General features: G+C 44.8%; 1 protein-coding gene across 1 annotated transcript in view; it reads right to left on the bottom strand.

The window, feature by feature from the left end:
- Positions 1–24,525, bottom strand: part of AGPAT5 (1-acylglycerol-3-phosphate O-acyltransferase 5) — a 520,893-nt gene that overhangs the window by 416,822 nt on the left and 79,546 nt on the right. Inside the window, exon 2 of the mRNA XM_078647934.1 lies at positions 1,991–2,060. Within this exon, the coding sequence (XP_078504060.1) occupies positions 1,991–2,060 (70 nt within the window). The remainder of the gene's footprint in view (positions 1–1,990; positions 2,061–24,525) is intronic.

The raw sequence follows: 24,525 nt of genomic DNA, 5'->3' as shown, positions 1-24,525 counted from the left end.
TTATGGGTTACTCACATGGAAGCAATGTAATGTTGTTTATGGAAAATGTCAATAAAAATGTATATCAGAAAAAAACAATGATTAGATATTACCTAGAACATCCTCAGAAGGCTCAGCTGCTTCCATGTCAATATCTTCCGTCCATCTTGAAGTCAAAGACTTAAGGATGAAAAAGTTGTATTCGTCCTTTGGAGTTTGCAGTTAACTGTGTTAGGGTGGCATTGCGGCTAAGTTTCAAGGACTGGATACTTTGAAGATCTATCTTAGTATCTTTGTCGATTTCCCAAAGAAAAGGTGACTCCTTTTAGTAGCTACAGTGCCACCCCACAACTAATATTCAAGTGAAAGGTATCAAGTGTCCCAGTTGACTGTGTCCCAGTTAAAAGGAAAAGGCCACAAAGGGCAGGAAAAAAAAGCCCCCACGACAATCTTGGTATAGTAGCTGATCAAAGATGAAGAATTAATGAAGTTGTTGGAAATCAAGGAGCTAAACAATCCAGGCAGGAGACCAGTTATAAGTAGAGCAAAAAAAATCGGGGACAAAATGGTAATAAGTAGACAATGAACTTGAAGAAAAATAAGTAATTAAATGCATTGCGACACAACCATCTTTTAACAGTGCCTCCTTATATATGATCTAAAAAACAAATTACATCTGAGGAAAAAAGATTAGCTCAATTTCGGATTAGGAACTTCATACAACGATCAATTGAAGAGCCACCATCTTGCGAAGGATCATAAAAAAGACCAGTCAAATCTACAGCTTTTTGGAGATCAGGCATCTAGCAGGAAAGAGAAGAACTCAACGTTTGACATCTTTCTTTCTCTGTAAGCTTCCATACACTAACCGATGCTCTTCAAGGTCGGCACTCCATGCTTTCCTGGGTGGTCTGATTGGCAAACAGAGAGCTGTGTTCCTGCGCACTAAACGCAGAGACCAAAGGCATACTACCTCACCAAGATCTGAGCACTAACACTAGACATAACTGCCCACCACTCAGACAGGTAAATTCCTGGCAGCGACAGAATGCTAAGCAATACAAATACCAACAGGGACATAAAAGTATCAGTGATGTCAATCTAGTAGACACCACATGCCTATGCCTCCTCCCAAAACTCCGTAAATGTCGGTCATCTCCTAAGACCAAAAGACCCGTGCAAAGCCACCGTACATCACTGCACGAGCCGAACCAGGCACACTCCCCACCTCTGCATCACTTGTTCTCAGTTACTGGGGTTCTCCTCCAGTCCCAGTAATCCCAGTGGTCTCAGTATGCTGCTTATTTCATTTACTAACCGGCCTTTCTCTCTGGCTGTGTAAGCATGTGTAGATTTAAAGTGTTATGGTAAAATACTCAAAGTCATCAGGTACCTTCATTTCCTAGCAAAGAAGCTTACTTTGAATTGCTAATGTACATTTCTGTTAGCAGGCCTCAAAGAAACGGTGATCATCATCCCTCAAATTACATGCTGAACAATCAACAGACATCATGCTGATAAAACGGAGGGGGAAAAAAACACGTGCGTAGCTTTTGAACACTTTTCATAATATATTCTTACTTCCATTCCTGATTTATTATAAAGCTTTTCCATGTCCAGTTTTGTCACAAATACTTACAAAATATTTGACAATTTAAGAGCATTAAAGACTGTCACTTTGGCCCCGACGCTGTACTGCGACATAACAGTATCACCTCTTTTTCAGGTTGGTGGTGGATAAGTTTATAGGGCATCTGATGAGTCATGCATGGATTTGAGTTTCCAACATTATAAGAAAATAAAGATGTTCCGAGTTAGGGGAAATCCTTGTCAGGACAAAATGGTCTTGGAGCTTACTGTGTCCATTGGTATTTAAAAAATTCTGGTGGCAATTATCAGAAAATGTTTTTTAAAATTCTCTATACTAAAAATTGTGTGATAAATGTAACAATAACAGGAGAATCGGATTCAGAAATGATCGGTATGCGAATAAATATACTAGAAAACTAACCTGTGCTCTGGTGGTTTGACAAATAGACCACATTTTCTTTGTGTTTTGGCAGATCTCCGTAGATTACAACCTTAAAGAGAAGGGGGAAAGAGCATTGGTTGTTGTTTAGATTGGAAACAATAAAATGCACTGAAAACGCATGAAACAAAGGGAGCAACTGGAAGCATAAGGAATATGAAATGGATACTATCATCTCTTTCACATAGAATTGCACAAACAGAAAGAAAAGGTCACACTGCACATTAAAGGGTATATGGCTTCGCTAACTCATAAGTCATACAGCAAACGGCATGTGAAAGGCACACAACCGCACTGCATTTGTGCACAAGATATTATACATTACAATCCTATTTCAAATAGGAAAGGCCGTGGCTTTACTTTTCTTAACTGAAACGCCGGCTAGGAAATCTACATCCTATCAAATAAATGTGTTTTATAAACTTAATACAAAGCATTACTTTCGAAGCATGAACAGAGAATCGTGTTGTATTGCCGAAAGAAACGCAATAAAACGACTGCCCACAGTTTCGAACTGTAGAACTGATCACTTCTCATCAGTTGTAGAAATGACTGAAATTGAATTCTAAAAATGCATTACAATTCAGGTGTTCAACAATATCTGCTGACCATGTTTACAGAGTTTTGATAACCTCACAAAATGCAAGTCTGCAGCGGCATTTTGGAGACTATTGAGGAAGATTGACATGTCACAGTTTGAAAACTGTGACTGAGATTTAACATTTTAGGAGGGGGATGAGTGAAATCTGTGGCCTCAGGTAGGCTGGTATCTTCTTCCTGTGAGTAACTAAGATTGGTTTCTTTGAAACGTTTACAAATGTCAATGAACCCTCACAAACCTGGCAAAGTTTTACACTTCGCTAGATCGGAGATAAAACTGTGAATTTACTAACACTTTATGATGCACATTTCCTTATTTAGCATTGACAAAACGGTTTTAACGAAGATATGCCCCAACAAAACAGGTGGGGTCTCATTAAGGAAAGGGAAACTGATGCGGTAAAACCTCAGGGTTTTGTAGTGCCACATCATTCCAGAGCCGACGCAGAGCAGGGTACGCAATGACTTATCTTGACATGGCGTCTCTAGGTGACCGTTCTACATAAAGCAGTCATTGTGTGTGTGTGTGGGAGGGTTGGGTGGCAACAGGCATCACTCTCCTACATTATTTCCCATAGAATCGGGTAATGCTGGAAGACAAAGATCTTCAAGCAGGTAGTGGCAAGGAATTCTCAACTGACTGAGCCATTGATGACAGACAGGCAGGCATTGTGCTTACATGCAAACTCTGCATGGGACTTGGATGTTCAACCCTCCAATTTTGCAGCAACATTGTTAACTTTTACAGCACACTGTTCCAGTACAACAGGTTAAACGTGAATTCTGAAGACAATGGTGGCTGGGATTTTGAAATTTCTACCTTAGGAAAATTAAAGCCCCTTGGACCTGCACAAATGTTCTTCTTTCCACACAGTTTTTCAGGGCTGGTGGGAGTTCACGTACAGGAAATGGTCACCTAACTGGCAGAAAGTTTACTTAGAGCACACTAAATGGAAAACACTGGTCATAAGTAAACATGATCCAAATATCTTTATAAACAGAATGTATGAGTTCTATCCCAAGAAAATACGAAAACATCACAAGAATAATGGTGCATTTTCAAGATGTTTGGGCCTGAAACAAAGGTCAGAACTGGATGTGAATTAAATGCAAATTTACACAAATATTTGTTGTGACAAGTGGCACACTGGGCAAGTTACATGGGTTAAACTTGGATATGAATATATGGTACTTTTTAAATGTACTGCCCATCTTGCACAAGTTAAAAAAAAATTGGAACAAAAGAAAAATTTACAAGGGTTTTGTTTGTTCAACTCAAGAAATTTACAAGAAACATTAAGAAAAGCGCACACTTGAAATTACATTGGGCCCAGACTGGATTTAAAGTATTTAGGATTTTAAATTTACTTTACAGGGAGGAGGCAAAGGTAAGGATATTTGGGGGAAATTAGTGATGGAAAAAGAGGCTTTCAAAAGCACACTGGTTAAATAACATTGGTAATAATGGAGTGGCTTTTGCGCTTTCCCCCCTTTTTTTGCAAATGCCCCTTTATTATTCGGTTAAAAAATATTTCATACTGGTACTTACACAGTGAATTACAAGGTATCATATGCTTATAGGGTTATGGGTGCTCATTGAACACTTGATAAATCTTTAAGACCTTCCCTCAAGTATTCCCTATTGTGACCACAAGCTGTTCGAAGAGTCTGAGTGGCCAAGTAACTACAGGCTTCTTATCAGGTTCAGTTTTTTAGATGATTAAACTCCAAATTGTTCTTATTCAGTTAGCTGGAACACTCTTTAAAATCTCCTCGGTTCTAATAGGTCTTCTTTTGTGTAAATCTAGAGCGTCCTTAAGTCTTCCTGTTGCCACTCTTTATAGTCAGAGCCTTTGTATGCAGTTAGATTACATCTATTTTTATTCAAGACAGGTCTCAAACAATAAATACACACGAATCATAAACTACATTTAAAGACACACCTTCAAAATGTTAAATCCTTTAAAGCCATTACAAATCTTGCCATAACACAAGAACCATCCATACATTGCACTGAAGATAAAACTTTAATAACAATCTTGAAGTTACATTTTAATAAAATGGGTATTACATATTTACTTTGCCTTTACGTTTTAGCCTTGCAATCAAATACAATAAGGACTTTAATGCATTCTTTTTCAAACCACAACCATACTGCCAAGCCACATTTTTAAAACAATTACCTAGGAAGGGTCAGCATAAGCAGGATATAACCCTATTCCAAATGTTAGTATTACACTGCACATCTGCTTATTCTGGAGACAATGTAGCTATAACAACGTAGAATTATTTTCACAAGATTCACACAAATCGAAGGTCGAGGTCTCTACTCTTAAGCATCGGAGATCGTTTACTCTAGAGTTTGCAGCACCTAACACTGCCATCTCTCTCTTCGACAGGGCTATGGGCAGTGCAATATTAAAATTATCTATCTTTAAAAAGGTTGCCATGTCCAACAGTAATTTCATTACAAGACCGGAGGCTACCATTATGCATATTTCTTTTAATGCATCCTCCAAGCAGTCACTTGAAAGCAAACATCATAAAGTAAAAAGTTCCAGAACAGAACGTTAAGAACATACAATAGGCACAAGCCCAGAACAATCTGCCTCTTTTAAATGTGGCTCCAAGCAGATAAGTTCAACCTTTTATTACTTGTATTTTAACTTGCTCTTTCACCCTTAAGCTACTATCTTGCTAATATTTACCAACCTTCCTGGGACTAACCCTACCCCTTTACCCTCTGTTTACTACCAATTTCCAATTTACAGAGGTCTTTCGCACCCTCTCTCCTCTTTCCTTTCCCCATACACCGGAGCTTAACCCTCCACACAACCTTAAACCCTCCCCCTCCTTCGGGTATTTTCCCTTCCTTTCTCCGTTTAACTATGCAAACTGGATTCCGTTTTTCGGAATCGTAACTACCTTTCTCTTTAACCAAAATAGACTTATAACTTAAATAATGGCAATTTCCTACCCGATCGAAGCACATTGACTGATCAAAGCACACGCTTGATTTAAGGTGCCTCGCTCTCCCTCACGATGCAAGGCTTGGGGCTCCTGCTCCATTTTTGGGATAGTTACCCTAGCCAACGAGCTTGCCTAATCCCCCCCTTATGATCCATTTGCCTAACAGCCTGCATTCAGATAAAGATCCTATACTCAGATGAAGAGCCTATATTGTCCTCTTGAGTGACTTGTCCACGAGTCTTAACTTTCCCAAGAGAGTTAAGATTACTTACCTCTCCATGTCTAAGTCATTTTTTTCTAATTAACTAGCAAAAATGTCCGACAATGATTCTGATGACGCAATTGCCCCCATTCCTAGTATGGATAACGAAGCCTTTAAAAACATAATTCACAGGGAAATGAGATCCTGCATGCTAGAAACCTTAAATCAAGTGATTGCTTCAAAGAGATCTCTCCCTACCCAGGAGGACTACTCTACAGGAAACCAGGGCTCTCAAGCCATCGATGAGCTCACTGAGATCAGGAGGAAAAGACACAGGAAAAACAAAAATCTTAAACATCCAACCCCCAGGAGCACTATGGGAGGTCCTAGTGATGAAGCAAGATTTCGCACATTACGCGACTTGCTGAAATCAAGAACCTCGATTCATGTATAACTCTGTAATCCAATCGTACGTCTTACAAATTTCCTTTATTTTTACTCTATACATGTATCCTAGGGATGCTTGCCTATGTGTTTTACTAATACGATTAATTTGTGTCTTTAACATGGCCGCCGTTTAGAATATTGCTTCTGCGCATGCGTTAGTCACACTCACGTGACGTGACGTAGTTGTGATTTTGGAGGGAAAGGGTGCGCATGCGTAATAGCCACAAGATGGCTGCTTGTGTAATAATATGATGAAGCTTGTGCAGATGCTCTTGTGTTATTGTGTATTGCACTAAAACATAACTGCATAGTATATTTTTATAGTGATAAATCATAAGGACACAATCATGTTATGTAGTTTATTCATTTATTTCTATGTTTTAATTTGTTTCCGCTTACTTTTCATGTACCGTGATAACTGGGGGGGTCTGAGTGAGCCGAGAGCCATTTGGAAGGTCCTTCTGCGCATGTCGCGCAGCCAGAGAAAAATGTCCTTGAACAGTGGAACTCAGCCAGCTGGCAGAGACGGTCAAGATGCTCCTGAGAAACTGACCTGCGACCCAGCAGGACGGAGTTGTCTGTGCCCAAATTGAAACATTTGTTAATAATCCATTGTATTCCACTGACTTGTCTCATGAGAACCCCAAATTCACTAGGCGGATCCTTAGAATGCAAATACGAGCTTGAAGTAGTCTGTTCTGATTGGTGTGTTAACCTAGCCTACTTTGGGACCAATCGAAATTGTGGATTCTGACACTTTGCAACATTGGGGGGTGGTACACTGACCCGAAAACAGTATATCTAGCCTAGGTTTAGCTATAGAATTTGTCCGACTTGTCTGAATAGCTGACCTGTCACTGACCCAACGCACTCAATAGGTGACTAAATACAGAGGTGCTGCGGAGCACTCTGTCCGAATTGACCATAGACTTTTAAAGGTTTTACTAAACCTTAAGTGCTGGAGGAGCACTTTGCTGAGGAGTTCGCTAACCCAATCGGGGTTCTGACTGATAGCTGCAGAGAGGGTGGAGCGCAGGCGTTGCTTCCGAACTGCGGGTGCTGGTCGTGCCTTGGTGGTCCTGTCCTGATCCTAATCTGGGTTTCCTGTCCTGTCCTGGGGTGTCCATTCTGCACCTGCTGTCCCATTGATGACTGCTATTCCTTGGGGTATTTCCTGTCCTTGACTGATCCGTGGCCAGGGTTGGTTTTCACACCATTCTAGGTAAATATATAGATAGGGCTAGGAACTCTATACTGCACCTTTCTATTTTCTGTCTTTGCTTCAATAAAGACATACCTTTGCACATGTTATATTTTCCATGCTTTCCGCAGTCTACCATATGAAAACCTATTGCATTTTATTCTCATAGTATGTTTCTATGTTACCTTACCTTTTAGAGCACAATTCTTCCCCGTACTGTTTATGAATTAGAATGTGTTTTGTATTTCTCTCCTGAAAAACTACAGTTGATGATATAACGTTAGAATTATAGCGGTTTCTACCTTTTACCCTTTCTATAGGTGTATGAGTTTCTAAATTCTCTCTCATGAAGTACGTCCCAATAGCATAATTTTAGTCTTGCTCGTTTATAGGTGTCCATTCCTGAGTTTCAGTTTAAGTCTACTTAGCGTGTTCCCTGTCACTCTAGTTACAAACTTTATGATTGCCCTTACACTTTTCTTGTATGGTTACGTGCTTTTTTGTCATCTTGATTATTGATTGCCTTTTAACTGTAAGCCTAATACTCGCAGATACTGATTACTAGATAAAACCTTTAAAAACTTCTCAGTTGTCCGTGGTCATTTTATGAATATCAAAAGTTTATGAAGTTGGGTTTGTATTTTGCCTGCCTTTCTTTCACAGCTAGCTCCCTGATCCATTGTGGTCATAGGTACCCGTAACGGTGGATTGGTAAGTCGGGTACAATAAATAAAGGGAAGGAATCAGGGTTGCTGATGGTAGATTTGTGAGGTCACCTGATTAATGTATATGGTGAATTGAATTTTATGGGCCCGAAAACTATATGGTGAAATTATTGGTCAGGTGACCCCCGATCTCTATCACTAGCACCTCAACTAATACTGGGGGTCCTAGCACCTCAACTATTAACTGAGGTCTTCACACCCCAATCTCCTCAGGTGTCCTTAGCGACACAACCTATACTAGTATCCTCAGCGGTACAAAGCATCCGGATGTACTTAGCAGCACAAAACATCAAAGCGCTCAATTTGATTTTGGAAATGACGAAATAGAAGAGGACGAAGCCTCTGAAATATTAGATGAATATAACCTAGATCTGGATGAGGACGAGCAAGAATTCTATAACCAACCTACCAAAGTGGAGCCCCCATCCTCTTCGAAAGACAACATTGTCAATCCCCTGGGCGAGGAAATGTTCTCCCCATTCAATATTAAACATCCGAGGAGCTTGGAATGGTGGCCACAAGATCACGTGGCCAAATTTATTAGGAAACTGTAGCGGGTTCGGGCTGGGGTGGCCTCTGAGTGAAGGGCAACAAACGGGTTTTCGTTTTAGTGGGTTTTATTGCAGCAAAAAGGAAATCAGAACAAGTCCTCCGGACAGGGTTGGGCCTCCGTGGGGATCGACTCCTAGAGGGTCTCTGATGCCGTCGTTTGTCTGGTTCCGTCCTCCGATAGCCTTCCGGGCTCCTTCGGGGGTTTTGGTCCTCCTCGTCCGTTTTTACTCTCAAGACTCGGGACCCAAGGTAAGGAAAAAAAAGAAAAGAAGAACCGGTGAGAACGCGGTCTCACGTCTTACAGTGTTCAGGGGAAAGGGAGTGAGAGGTCACAACCACCCGTGACTTGAACCTATGTACAAGTACAGACTACGGGGATAGGTAGTGCGCGGGAATATGGGAACCGGGACTAGGGAATACCAATTACTAAAACCTGGCACCGCCTCTCCGTCCCACCCAGCCCCTGAGTTTCTCACGCACCTGGAGAAGCCACACACCTCCCCCGGGTGAGTGGCTGGGCGGATCGCGATAAAGTTGGCCTCCTGGCTTTTCCACCGTCGGTGGGATCTCTCCTACTTGTTCCGACCTTCTGGACTCTGCTTCCGTGGTTCTTAGTTCGTTCTCTTCCTCCGTACGCCTCTCCTCGCTCTTCTCCCTCCGGGTGTACATACACACCTTCTCTTCCGGGTCTGCCGTATTTGACGTCAGCGCGCTGTCCTGTAGGCCCGCCCACTCGTCCTCTGCTCTTTCATTAAAGGGCCATACGTACTCCTCGTCCATGTGAGGGACGACTCCGTATTCGGTCTCGTGATAGTCCGTCTGCTGAGAACGAAAAGAGGGGGAATTTGATAATGTGAAGTCATGGTTCCCCTCATACTCGGGGTTGGTCGGCGAGATCACCCCGTTACAGAAACCTCCTGGAAAAAGACACTCGTAATATACTTGGAGCCAAATGCTCAAGGCCCTCTATTCAGGACAAGGTCTGCCAAGCTCCAAACCTGGACCCCGAGTTCATTAAATTCCATTTTAAGCTCAGCAGAGATCCGAGGAAAGGGATGGAAAGATCCCTAAAAGGGTGTCAAGGCCGTCTTCTTGACGTCCTGGGACCTCTGGCCAGGATCATCGAAACAGCTGAAGAAAGTCACATTAACAGCACACCCCTGGATACCGAATTGGATGGAGCCAAAGAGCAATATTACGTCTGGGCAACGCCAACGCCAGCCTCAAGTAAGAAAGGAGAAGGGTAGTGCTTACCAAAATAAACCCGAAGCTGAGCGACATGGTGGACAAAGAACCCTCTCAGAATCCCAAAGGTTGACTCTTTGGCTAGGACTTAATAAAATCCTAGGGAAGTACGTCTCGACCTTTACGGCTCCTGCTAAGACTCAGCACAATATGAGACGTGTATTCAATCCTAACCTTTTTGGTCAGGCCAGAAGAAGGGGCCTCTCTTCCGGCAGCTTCAATCAAAGGCCCTACTCAACATTCAGAGGCTATGGAAGAGGTTACCAACCCACCAACCCGCCTCAATTCTACCCCTAGAGAAGGAGAGGCGCTCGCAACAGAGGCTTTAGATCACGTGGAGACCTCCAGTAACAACAACCCCCAAAGTGAGTACTCTACCACTTCCACTTCCTCTTCCTTCTTTCCCCCAAAAGGTGGGAGGCAGAGCCAAGTTTTACAATCAGAATTTGGAGCTTGCCTTCTCGATCAGAACATGGTCGGTGTCTGGTCGCAAGAAGAGTCCTCTCATTACGTACACTACCTAGAACTGACAGCTGGCCTTTACGCAATGATGAGCTTCAGACATTCTCTCAAAGGCAGATCAGTCATTCTAAAGATGGACAACATGTCCGCGGTAGCCTATATAAATCGTCTGGGGGGTACAAAATCTGCGGACCTCTCGGATCTAGCCAAGAAACTTTGGATGTTCTGTCTGGAACACAAGGTCGCCCTAAGAGCAGAATATCTCCCAGGGAAAACAAACATATCTACGGATTGGAACTTGAAGTTCCTCTTAGATCACAGCCATTGGAAACTATGTTTCCGTGTTCAGGACTCTCAACAAAATATGAGGCCCACTAGAAATAGATCTCTTTGCAAGCAGACTAACCTTCCAATTGGAGAAATACTTCAGCAGGATGCCCGACCCGGGTGTTCTTGCAGTGAACGCCTTTCTCCAATGCTGGAAAGAAGTCAACACATACGCATTTCCTCCTTTTGCCATGATCCAGAGAGTTCTACAGAAAGTGAGATAAGACCAATGCTCCCTTGTTCTAAAAACTCCCTTTTGGTCACCCCAAGCCTGGTTCCCCACTACTCTGAAACTAACTTGCAACATCCCCTATTAATTCCAACACAAGTGGATCTTTTAACTGACGTAGATGGAGGAGGTCACCCTCTAGTACAGGCGGGGAATTTGAACCTTCTTGCATGGAGAGTGTCAGAAGATCCAATGAAGTCTCAGGACTTTCGTCGACAGCTGCAACTCTCCTCGGAGAGTCTTGGGCCCCCAGCACTCACTACAGGTATAACAACATATGGAGAAGCTGGGTACGCTGGTGCCTGGAGAGGAAGCTGGATTCCGTGGAGGCTCTTATCGTTGACATAGTTAACTTCCTTGTAGAACAGTTCAAAAGGGGTCTCAGCTATAGAACAATCAATTGTTATAGATAGCCTATCTCCACAGGCCATGCCCTCATCAACGGTAAAACGGTAGGTAAGAACGTCATAGTTTGTAGAGTGCTCAAAAGTATTAGACTAAGGAGACCTCCTAAACCCAAATACGAGTCTCTCTGGGACTTAAAGTTAATACTAGATCTTTTCACAAATTGGCCGAATAACATTCACTTAAATTGGAAAAGGTTATCCATCAAGCTCGCAACACTGTTCTGTTTAATATCTTGCCGAATGGTTTCTGATGTCAAAGCTCTTGAAATCACAAATAGATCCTATAACATGTTTGGAGTCAAATTTGGGGTAATTAGAAGAAGTAAGACTATGTCTGATTCAATATTTTATCCATGTTTCGATTTATGCAAGAAACTTTGTGTGGCTGATTGCATGAATGAATGGACTTCGTACCCAGGGTGTGAATCAGTTGCTTATATCCTTTGTTAAACCTCACAGACCTATAACTTCTGCTTCTATTGCCAGATGGGTTAAAGCTGTTATGAATTTAGCAGGTATTGATCTAAAGAAATTTCAAGTTCATTCAGTAAGAGGTGCTATGGGCAGTAAATCTTTCTGGTCCGGTGGAACGTTGGACGATATTCTTAAAGCGGACGACTGGTCTAATGCTAACACTTTCACACAGCATTACTGCAAACCAATCGAACACGTCTGATATAGTCTTACAAAGCTACCAACATGCATAATGGTAGCCTCTGGTCTTGTAATGAAATTGCGATTCTCCTATTACCATTACTAGAGAATCTGGATTACATTAAAGACACAGAGGCTAACATTATCCCACCCATCCCTTCCCTTGCATGACAAAAGCTTACATTATATTTATTCTCATTTCTGAATACCTTTTAAAGAAAATGTTTTGGAATAACTTTGAGATTATATAATAAATAGTTGTTTAAATAATAACATTATATTGTTTAATGTTACATCACTGGTCTTTCTACCCCTTTTACTCTTTTTACTTGAAGTACTTATACCTCTTTCTTTTTCAGGTAACCTTTCATAATTTACAGAAGTTTGAGCCTTGGATCCTTTCTAGTCCATCGTTACCCTTCTTTTTCCGCTGGATCTAAAGGAGGCGTTTGGAAGTTTTCAAATTTGGACTTATTTTCTTCCCCACCACATTTAAAAGAGGCAGATTGTTCTGGAATCATGCCTATTATATGTTCTTAACGTTCTGTTCTGGAACTTCTTACTTTATGATAGATGCTTTCAAGTGGCTGCTTAGAGGATGCATTAAAAGAAATATGCATAATGTTAGCCTCTGTGTCGTTAATGAAATCCAGATTCTCTAGTCATGGTAATAATAGAATCGCAATTTTCTTACATCCTTGAAAAAGTCAAGGATCAATCAAGGGTAATGGAGACCCACAACAGCAAATTGTTTTCCACTAATGGCTGGGGGGTCATGGCACATTTTGGTACGGTTAATAGGTTTTTCAAACTGCGGCCTTCTACCTTTTGCCAATCTAAGTAACCACTCAGGCCCAATAGCTCTATCCCATATAAAAATTGGGTCATGACCAAAGCTTTATAAGGTGCAAATACCAGTTGTAATGAGGTTCCTCCGTAATCTCATTTCAAATGTTTTACTCCTATGGTAGAGAGTGTTTTCGAATTTAAAGTGTTGATGTGCGGAGACCAAAAACGTGACATTAAAAACCATCCTCAAATACTTAAATTGACTTCCACTACCCTTGTTGGGCCAACTGTCCATACATGCCAATGACGCTTTTCACCCTAAGGCCATAATTTTACTCTTCTATAGCTTAATTAACAGTTAATTTTTGTGGTCAAATTCTGCCAGTTTCCTCTCTAGGCCTAAACCTATATAAGATTATACGGCCATATGCATGACGGAAATTGGGCATGTGGGAACCCCCCATTGTGGGTAAGGAGTGAGAATGTAGTTGGATTTTACAGTAGTCTGCTAGGTATAATATAAATAATGCTAGTGGCAACACATAACCTTGGCACAAACCATTATCGATTGTTATCTTTCTAGAGGAGCCCCTACTATGATCCAGCTTAAACCTTGCCCAGTTATTCTTATGTAGTTCGATTGAGATTGCTAATATACTAGTTGGTATCTTTAACATTTCTAATTTGGACCCAAAGATTTTCCGGTTTATCAAGTTAAATGCAGTGCAGAAATCCACAGTGCTCGTGTGCAAGGAAACCCCAGTTTCTATGGATTTGCATGCAATTGTCCAAAGACTAAAACAAAGATTGGTGGTAGAATGTCGTTTTTTTTAGAACACCATGTTTCATAGGAATTAAATTAGCCTCTTCAGCCCAGTTTTTAAGTGCATGTAATACCATTTTTGCATATACCTTTACCACCACATTGATTAAGCTAATTAGTCAAATTTTTCGGTTAAGCAGGATCACCTTTTTTTATGCATAGGTTTTATGATAGCACCTTTAAGAATTTGCTTGGAATAAGCCAGTAGATGTAAACACACTGAACACACCCAAAAAAGAATTTTGATCACCATTCAGGGTTTGATTTATTTATACTTGTTAGGACATTGTCTGGCCCCGCTGCTTTTGGTTATTTGAGGGAAGAAATGGTATATTTTACGATTTATACTGTGAATAGGGGAAGAATCTTTTTATCAACTGAAAAAACCTTCACGGGAGCATCATCACTATTACCCTTGTACATTAAACACAGGTGCTTACCCCAGGCTTCTCCTGGAACCATACATGCGGCCCTAGTATCTTAACCATAAAAACCTAATCTTAGCAATTTACAAAATTTAGGATCATCATTTGTTGCAATTACAGGCAGTACTAACTCCCAGTTTTTCTGTTTTATCCTGGTCTTTTTCCTTCTCAGTACACATTAACTTCGCTAAGCGTCTCTTTTAAACACTTCAACTGTATTAGTTTCTGTTAGAAATTGAATTACTGGTTGACAGGGGTGTAAGCCTGGTGAAACAGCAACCACAATCCTAGTCAGCGTAAGGCCCAAGCAAACCCCAAATTAACCTGTGCTTAACTTGCTTGTAGCTTGGCACAGAGCAGCCAGGCTCAACTCAGAGGCAATGTGTAAATTATTTGTGCAACACTTCAAACAGTAGGACAATGCAAGACAGTGAAAACAGCACACAAAAAGGATCCCAAAAAAGGTCAGAAAATTAGAGCTTACTTAAACACATAATACAAGATAAAAATGACAAAAATCCAATTGGTAGAACCCTAGATGTTCAATTTATACGTTTTAGGTCAAAATAGCATCAAAAAGCACAGAGCACCAACTGTGGGCATCTGCTTGCGCCGGACCGGGACAAAGTCACAAGTTCAGCCCAAACACCATAGAGCACGGGCTGGATACAGGGACCCAGTTAGGTCTGCTGAACAAAGTACCTTAGATACTGGTTACAGGACATTGCGTGGATCTGCGTGGTAGATGCATCACACAGTCAGTTATGTGTTGGTTCTGAGATGCAACGAGGCTGCTGTGAGAGGACCTCTTGTTGCATCGTTGTCGAGATTGCGGTGCACAGCTGGCAATGCATCGTTCCGAGGAGCTGCGAGGTTGCACTGTGAAGCACGGAATTCTCATTGAGGCTGCCATTAAGAAGAGATGTGAGGACCTGGGCAGTGGATGTGCCACACCGTTAGGGCCAGGAGTTAGCTCCAAGGATTGCTGGGGCGATGTGGGTCCTTGCAACAGGTCCAATCTACGTAGCAGCAGCGATGCATTGGGTCTGCTTGAGGAAGCGCCGCTCAACACAGAAGAAGCATTTGTTCCGCTGTAAAACACACTAGGCCCACTTTCAAGGGTCCAGGACTGGGGTGGCAGCACTTGGCAGGGTAGACTCACAGATGGCACAGTCCAGGTGCAAGGTTGTTGGAATACTGTTATGTCCCTTAGGCTTGAGATCAGGAGGCTAGCCCTTGGTGTTACTCTAGGGTCAAGAGATGCAGCTTCAGTCCTTCTCACCCAGGCTGGAAGGAAGCAGGCAGTAGGTCAATACAGCAAATCAGTAGTCTAGCAGAGTGTGGTCCAGCCGAGTAGAAGTCTTTCCGCAGCACAGAAGTCCTTCCTGGCAGAGTATGCACAGGTCCAGAAGTGTACTGAAGTGGTTGTATCTGAGGTCCTTTTTTTATACACAGTTGTGCCTTTGAAGTGGGGAGAAGCATCTAGAGGTATGCCTTTGAAGCTCACAGTTGCCCTACGTTCCTTGCTCTGGCTCCAGACTAACAGGGGGTATGAAGCCCTTTATGCGGAGACAGGACACAGCCTATCCAGGTGTGAGGCTAGGACTAGTTTCTGCCTCCCGTCTCGCCAATGATGGCTCACTTGTTACACCTAAGCTCCCATTGTGTGTGGCTGTCTAGGAGGAATGCAAAAGACAATTGATGGATAGAACAGAACAACTCAAAACATTTACTCCCAGTCAAGAGATCTGGGTTAAATCTATCATTCTTTTGCTCTCCATGCCACCCCAGTTTAGACCTGACCATATGCAAATCAGTCTTGGCCAAGTGCCTCATGGGAACAGTCGAGCCCGAACTGCCAAGTCGGGTCCTCCCCGGGCCCCTCATCAGCAAGGATAGCTTACATCCAGTGGCATAGCGAGCCTGGGATCCATGTCTAGGAGGAATGCACAAAACCCAACTGCAAACTACACCCAATCATGTGAAGCGGAGCGCTCCACAACAAGTCCTTACGGAGCAGCCCTGTTCATTTCTGTGCAAATTTGGAATGACGGGCTCCCGGGCAATTCTGGTGCCCTCAGAGCTCGCAGCATGTTGGTGTGCTCCCCTATGGCTGAGCTGACCGGGGACGAGTGATTGCGGTAAACCAGGCACGTTCACTCTGCAAAACTGCGCTAGAGCAGGGCTCGCTCTGAGACGATTTCATGGTGGTGGCCATCGATAAGCCGCTTTGGAATATGGGTGCCCTTCTCCCCCTATAGGTAAAAGTCTTGAAAGTGGAGTGAAGCGGAGCACACCTCGCCCACCAGTAGGAGCTTTTGATCCCTCCATCCGTCCGAGTTGAGGGATGGCACTCACGCTGTACCTGCGGTTAGAGGCCCAGCCACTAGCAAATTTCAACAGACTGTGGCGGGACCTTTGTGCCCTCCTGAATGGGTAACTGGAGTACCAGGGGAAATGAAGAGAAGCACACCAAGCCCTTAGGTAAGTGCTCCTGCTCCCTCGAGACTCACTGGTGACAGGCTGGCCCACCTGATGGCCTAAGAGGACTGGTTGCTACTATATGGGTGTCGCCTTGATAAATTCATAAGCGCCTAGTAAGGTGGTTGGAGCGTGATGGAGAGAACACTTTATACTACTTCCTGCTACTGCCCTGTGTTTGTAGTGTGCCCCTTGCCTGCAGCTCAGCCTGCCTATGACAGATGCTGACAAAGAGGCCGGCTGCCAGCTTGCTTTGGAGTGGTGGTGTGGAGGGGCCTGGTGCTTGCTTACAAGAGCTGCAGTTCCAAGGTGAGGTGCGCTTGTACTAATGTTTGCACAATGAGGCCCTAAGTCTGGGATGCCGAACCTTTGCGAGGCGCCTGCTGTTCCAGATCCTTTGCGGGTCGATAAGTGTCCCTAAACTGTGGTAGTCCGTAAAAGGCTGGAGGGCCCTGCTAGATAGTCACCCATTTCTGACTGAAAACAAAAGTCTGCCATGAACCTCTTGCAACACCAGCCTTATCCTCCATGGTGAGCTATCTACTCTCAAAATGGTATAAGATAACGGACCTAAACCCGTTCAACAGAATAAAATCATCCACCATCCACAACCTGTTCTACCAGAGGGCTAGATACGGGGGGAAGTCCATTGTTGGTGCAAATGGAGCAGTGGATGAGACTGTCACTGGCGGACTTACTAGTAGCAATCCAAAACTCACGAGATGAAATGGTTCCTAAAATTGACTTCGAAGCCATGGACGTTAAAATGCTGCGGACTGACTTACGCAAAGTGGCAGAGCGTGTGGCAGCTATGGAGCAGAATGTAGATTCCCTGCAGCGGGAGGTCCGCACCCTCTGTGATACAGTTCTCAAGCTACTGAAACTGACAACCCACCTGGACGATAGAATGCAGGGCTCCGAGGGACGTTCCCACAGGATCAATCTGAGGTTCGCGGGGTTCCCGGAGACGGCAGAGAGACAGTCTACCGAACTCTTTTTGGTTTTTGGAGGACTGGATCACATCAGTCCTCATGCCCAAGAGACTCTCAAAGTTGTTTTTTTACTTTTGAGCAGGCACATAGGGCCCTAGTTCTGCCATTCCCTGGAGCCCCTTCTGTTTGTTTAATTTCTGGGACGCCATCCTGAAAGGCATTAGTACATGTGGTCCGCTGAAGGACACCCTATTTCTATATTCCCTGACTATACACCACAAGTTCAAGACCAGCAGAAATATTTTCTCTTAGTCAAGAGGAGATTCCAGGACCTCAACATGCAGTCTAATTTACCCAGTGAAAAAGAGAATACAGCATGTATGAAAAGCCTTGTTCTTCTTCACTCCAGGGTACATTAGCAACTGGCTGGATGCTCTGCCTCGCTTGTTGGGCCAGCGCCCAAGTCGACTGAGCTAATCTCTGCTAGACACACAAACGCCAATCGGTGAGACTCCAGCGGCCACGGGGGTGCTAGAAGAGCCTAGAGGACGACCGCAGGATGGAGATAGTTGTGGTCTGCCCGGATGGCACCCTACGGAAGTGATCCTGGATCAGGGTGCCTGCCTCGGACGAAGAACAAACGATGGCTCACCCAGTGACAGCTAGACTCGCATGTGAGCTGTGGGTTACCCTTGTCCCGTGGACTGGGACCTGTGTGGCTTTGTCCCTCTGTGCTGCTGCCAGTCCCCTCTTTGTGACCACGGAAATGGTTGGGACAACTCTCCACACAGATACAATACCGCTGGGGGATTGGCAACATAAGGTACTGTGAACTAGAGGAACTTCATTCTGGGACAATATTGATCAGTGTTTTTTTCAGCTATTATAACAAGACAGCTGGAGAAGCCGCAACCCAGAGGCTAGTCGTCACAGAGGGGGAGCTTGAGTGCCTAGGCCTCGCACTTTCTACGAAGAGCAAACCTCTAGCAAAGCACCAAATTTGGGGTGGGGAGGGAGAGATGAGGGTGTTGTTTTTGCAATGATTTCTTCTTTTTGAATCTTGCAGTTATGGGAATGGGGCAGTGTTCACTGACTTGCAACTTGTCCATGTCTAGATGGGGTGGGTTGGCCAAACTGCCCAAAGGGTAAGGGAAGTGGTTAGAACTGGGGGTCTCTAGTTGGCAGAGATAGGTACCACTGTCCATATAGGGACCCCTGCTTCTAGTCAGGGTAAGGAGGAAACACTCTTCAGATAACCCCTGCTAACCCCCCTTGGTAGCTTGGCACGAGCGGTCAGGCTTATTGAAGGCAATGTGCAAAGTATTTGTACCAACACTCACAGTAACACAGTGAAAAAACCAAAAACTGACTCTACAACAGTTTAGAAAAATTAAGGTATTTAATCTAAACTACACAAGGCCAAAACGACAAGAATCCAACATACACAGTTCAAGAATATGGTTTCAAATGAGTTCTTATGGTTGTGTTAGAATTGTTCACAGTTGCGTCACGTTTTATTATTATTATTATTATTAGGGAGTTTTGTAAAGTGCCTGGTTTACGCCCAGAGGCGTGTCCCCGCGCTATGGTAAGTAGGGTAACAGTATAACAGCCTAAACAGCAGTTAGCGTCTGAAGAGATGGGTCTTAAGTTTCCGCCTAAACAGTATAACAGCCTAAACAGTAGTTAGCGTCTGAAGAGATGGGTCTTAAGTTTCCGCCTAAACAAGGATTCCGAAAACTCCATGCGTAGTTCTATCGGCAGGTCATTCCACCGCTTAGCGGCCAGGTATCTGAATGATCTGCCCCCCATACGTGTTTTCTTTATTTTGGGGATTTTCAGAAGTCCTGTGCAGGACGAGCGCAAGCTCCTGGTGGGCTCATCCCAGGTAACCAGACTTTGTAACGGGGCGGGGGCTTTTCCTCTCAGAATACGGTGGCATGTGGCAAGAGCCTTGAATTCCACCCTGCTTCTAACCGGAAGCCAGTGCAACTCCTGGAGCGCTGCCCTGGAGGAAGATCTTCTAGGAAGCCTCAAGACAAGGCGAGCGGCAGCATTTTGCAACACCTGGAGGCGGTTTAGAACCTTTTCCATTGCCCCCAGATACAGCAAATTGCTGTAATCCAGGCGTGATGTAACTAACGCATGCACCAGCGTCCGGCGAGCAGTAATGGGTAGGAAATCCAAGATCTTCCTCAAAGTTTTTAAAATGCCGAAGCATGTCCCCACTACTCGGCTGACCTGGGAGTCAAAGGCGAGATCAGTATCTAGCCACACCCCCAGGTTCCTTGCTTCGTGGCAGGGAACAGGTACCTCTCCTAGGCAGGATGGCCACCATGCCGACGACCAGACAGGTGGACCTCCCCCCACCACGAGCACCTCGGTCTTGCTGCCATTAAGTTTTAGGCAGTTGGCGGACATCCAGGCTGCCAGTTCTTGCATGCAGGCTCTGAACTTGTCCGCCACTAGACCAGGTGCGCGTGAGAGGGATACCACCAGCTGAGTGTCGTCGGCATAGGACACAAGACGTAGTCCGTAGCCTTCAACAATGGACGCCAACGGGGAGACATAGAGATTGAACAGGGTGGGACTCAGGGACGAGCCCTGCGGCACACCCTGGCCCAACCCAATCTCCCTAGAGTAACACTCTCCCTGGCGAACTTGGAAGCACCTGCCTGTCAGGAAGGACCGGATCCATCCAAGCGCAGCTCCTGACACCCCTCCGTCATTCAGACACTGTAGCAAGGTGGAATGAGCTACAGTGTCGAATGCTGCGCTTAGGTCCAAGAGGATCAGGGCCATAGTTTGGCCCTCATCCACTCCCTGCCGTAGAGCCTCTACTGCCACGAGCAATGCTGACTCCGTCGAATGTCGGGGACGGAAGCCAAATTGGGAGTCATGGAGTAGAGAAGCTTCCTCTACAAAGCCCATCAGCTGGAGGTTTACAATTTTTTCAGCAATCTTTGCCATGTATGGCAGGAGGGAGATAGGGCGAAGATTGTCTAACCTATCATAGCTAATATTGGGCTTCTTTTGAAGGGGAAGACCCACCGCTCGTTTCCAGGCATCCGGGACAGTGTGAGTCTCGAACGAGAGATCCATAAGATGGCGGATATGAGGTTCTAAGACATACAGACTGCCCATCAGGCGTCTGGGAGTAGTGGGATCTCGGGGGGAGCCTGATTTAATTGACCCACAGATCTGAATGAGTTTTTCAGTGGGTGGGGTTACGAGTGTCGCTAGCACCCGTCGTTCACCTCTTGCCTTAAATACCTCAACCACCTCGGGGTCCATGGCAGCCCTGCTGGGGAAGGTTGAGTATATAGTAGCGACTTTATTGGCAAAGAACTCCGCTACTCGGTTGCAATGGTCAACCGTGCAGAATTCCTCTGGGACTGCTGCAGGCTTTCCCACTGAAAGGGATTTGTATATTAAAAACAGTTCCTTCGAGGAGTTATCTGCTTCCCCAATCCTGGTGCCATAATACATCTTTTTAGCCTTTTTGATTAGTCCATGATAGTTTCGCCTACTGGAAACATAATCCAATCTGGCTTGTGTGGCGAATTCTATTCTCCAGCGCCTTTCTGCCCGCTTGCACTTAGATTTGGCCATGCGAACCTCTTCATTAAACCAAGGTGCAGTTTTCAATGCGCGTCCCCCTGTTTTAATCTGGGCGAGCGGGGCTACTAGGTCCAGGGCGTCTAAAATGCGTTGATCCAGACTATTGTTGACAGTTTCCACACCCTTTCCCCCCAACAGCCAACAGTACCTTTAAATGCGATAAAAGTTCCAATTAAAAGCTGTAGCGTTGAAAAGCAAGAGATGCGTCACTCCCGAGACACTGGGGAGGCGATGCGACAACCCCGCTCAAAGCGGGCATGTTGCGGTGACTCCGGTCTGTACAGGGAGGGATGCGATACCTTGCATGGATTCCGGTGCACAGGTTTCGGTGGAAGCGGCTCGCAGCGACTTGATGCGGTCCGCCAGCAAGTAGTGCGACGATCTCACCCAGTGACGACACTCTCTGCAACCATAGTCGCAGCGATAGTAATCTTCGAGCACTGGACTGGTGGATGGAGGATGCGATGACGCTGTGACGATCTCTGTCTTCGTAGCGGCGGGAATTTCCTCACACTGATGGGAATGCGCTCCGCAAGCGAGCGATGCGATAAACTTTGCAGAAACTTCTTTAAATCTTGGTTTCCAGCTTCCCAACACAGGTACAACTTCCAGAGGCACCGCAACTGGCCCAAGCACTCTAGGAAGGATAGAACTCTCTCAGCAGAGTTCAGAGACGCTGGGGGTGAAGTCCTTTTGTTCCTGGGACTTCTTAACAGGGAGCCAGCTCTTCTTCAGGCCCTTGGAGATTCCTTCAAGCAAGGGGACACAGCACAAAGCAAAGTCCTTCTCCTCTCCTTGGCAGCAAAGCAACTGCAGGTCAGTCCAGCAAAGCAACAGCAGGAGAGTCTTCCTTCTTCAGTCTTCCAGCTTTCTCCTTGGCAGAGGTTCCATCTTCATTCCAGGATGATCTAATTGTCTGTAGTCTGGGGTCCTGTACTTATACCCCTAAAAGTCTTTGTTGCCTTTGTACAGGAGGTCTCTGAGCCCGGTCTGAACCAGTTATGGGTGTTCCTTGAGCACTTTGTTTTCCTGGCCTCTCCTTTCCTTTCAGAGAGAGGGGCAGGGTCGTCAGCCGCCCAGTAGGAGGTGGAGCCAGCATTGTGGAAGGCAGGCACAGCCCTATTCAGGCCCAGGTGCTACCCCCTCCCACCACTCTAGATGCAGATGGAGCTATTCAGTCAAGGGATGGCCCACTCAGCATCTGGGAGCCACCCAGCACCTGCAACTCACAAACCAGACAGTCAATTCACAAACAGGCCAACGCACACAGAAAGGTCAGACAAGAGAACAGCAACTTTCTATAAGTGCTGTTCTCAAACACAGGATTTAAAAACAACCTTTCCTAAAAGATGTGTTATTAAATTCTGAGTTCAGGGATACCATACTTTTATGTCCTACCTTGCTCCTATGGGAAGATATGCTGGTAGCCACTGTAGCTAGCATTCCCCATGATAGCCTATGGGCAAGGTAGCCTTACAATAGTGAAAAACGAAAATGGCTGTCATTCACTACCAGAGCATGTCACCTGCACCAGTACATTCTCTAGTTTTCACATACACTGCACCCTGCCCAAGGGGGTACCTTGGGCCTTCCATAGGGGTGACCAATGTGTACAGAAAGGGAAGGGTTGGGTCTGGTCAGTGGGGACACTGACCAGGAGGACATGGCAGTTCACAGACTGCACAGAGGCACTGCGGTGGCAGCCCTGAGACACCATTTTAGGGCTACTCATGTGGTTGGCACAATCAGTGCTGTAGGCCCACTAGTAGCATTTGTATCACCAGCCCTGGCACACTCAGTGCACATTACTAGGGACTTCTTAGTGATACAAATATGCCAATCATGGATAACCAATTACAATAATAATTTACACAGGGAGCACTTGCACTTTGACACTGATCAGCAGTGGCAAAGTGCCCAAAGCATCTAAACCAGCAAAAACGAAATCCAGCACAGCATCAAAAATACAGGAGGTAGAGGCAAAAAGACCAGGGAAACCACGCCAAAGATGCCAGGTCTAACAGGAGCTATGGGGAAGTTCTGGTTGCATAGCATGGGGAGTTTTAGAGATTCTGGTTTCACTCTTGTGCATGTGGATCCTGCTTGTTGCTCAGTTATTAGCTGTGTTTGGGTTATATACTTATGGGGTTGTGCTGGCTCCAAAAGGATGGATGTGTGCTTCTGACGTATGGCTGCTCCTGCACTGCAACTTATTTCCTGGAATGTTAGGGGTATTGCCCGATTCGAGAAATGCAAACTTGTATATGCCTATATGAAATTATACAAAGTATTAACAGCGTTACTACAACAAACGCTTGTATGGTGGGATTGCATCACTGCTCTGTGCATGCAATGGCGAGGGCATGTATATACTACTTCATACTCGAGGTACACCGGAGTGGTGTGGGGGGCGGCGCTTATCTGGGTGGCACCTGGAGTCCTGTTTTACTACATAAATCATGTGGTTGACCCAAAGAGTTGCGATATTATTTAGCTTGGGACTCTAGATGGCAGGGAGAAGGGCTTTATCAATGTCTATGCTCCACATATTAACTGACTGACCGAACTTCTACACTGGGGTCGTAGTGGCATCCACCCCATATTTGAGCGTAGCCATTATATTAGTGGGGACTGTAACTTTGCTTTGGTAGGTATGCTAGAGTGCAAACCCCCACAGAATCATACCAAGCCCCGCCTAACCAAAGCGCTCTGATTTGCTACATGGCTTGCACCTACGTGACCTCTGGAGAGACAGACATCCAACATAAATAGTTTTCCTGTTATACTCCTATGACAGACACACACAGTCAGCTTGATTATTGTTTTGTCTGTACCAATCTGGCACTCTCCGTTAGAGAAATCACCTACTTAGCCCAATACATTTTGGACCAATCCCCAATCTTAATGAGTTTTGGAGGTCCTACCGGACATCCGGCGATCCCTTTCTGGCACCTCAGTGTAAAGACATTGTCTGACCCCTGTTTGTGGAGACTTAAACAAATGTTGATGCAGTACTTTACTGAAAATGGGACTCGGTGAGCACAAGCGCCCTAGATTGGGAAGCAATGAAAGTTGTCCTTGAAGGGGTCTGTATCAAGACCTCCTTTGGAGTTTGTAGCCAGTTGGAAAGCAACATCGATATACATGGATTAAAGGTGTAGGAGAGTAGGGTCTGCTATCCTACGGTCACCCCAATTTTTGCTTTTTGCTTTTTGCTTCACTTGTTTTCGACTTAATGTGGCTGTGGGCCTGCTAATCAGACCCCCAGCCTGCTGTTCTCTCTCTAAATTCACAGACATGTACTATAGGTACATAACCAATATGGTACTGGACACCTTGTCAGCCCCTATACAGTGCACACTAGGTGCCAAGGGCATAGGTGCATCCAAGGCCTACCAGGGGATGCAGCATATCTTTTGCCACCC

The sequence above is a fragment of the Lissotriton helveticus genome, chromosome 6 (genome assembly GCF_964261635.1).
Source record: "Lissotriton helveticus chromosome 6, aLisHel1.1, whole genome shotgun sequence".
In the NCBI taxonomy this organism is placed as follows: Eukaryota; Metazoa; Chordata; class Amphibia; order Caudata; family Salamandridae; genus Lissotriton; species Lissotriton helveticus.
The sequence above is the reverse complement of the archived record's forward strand: the minus strand, read 5'-3'. Positions and strand labels throughout refer to the sequence as shown.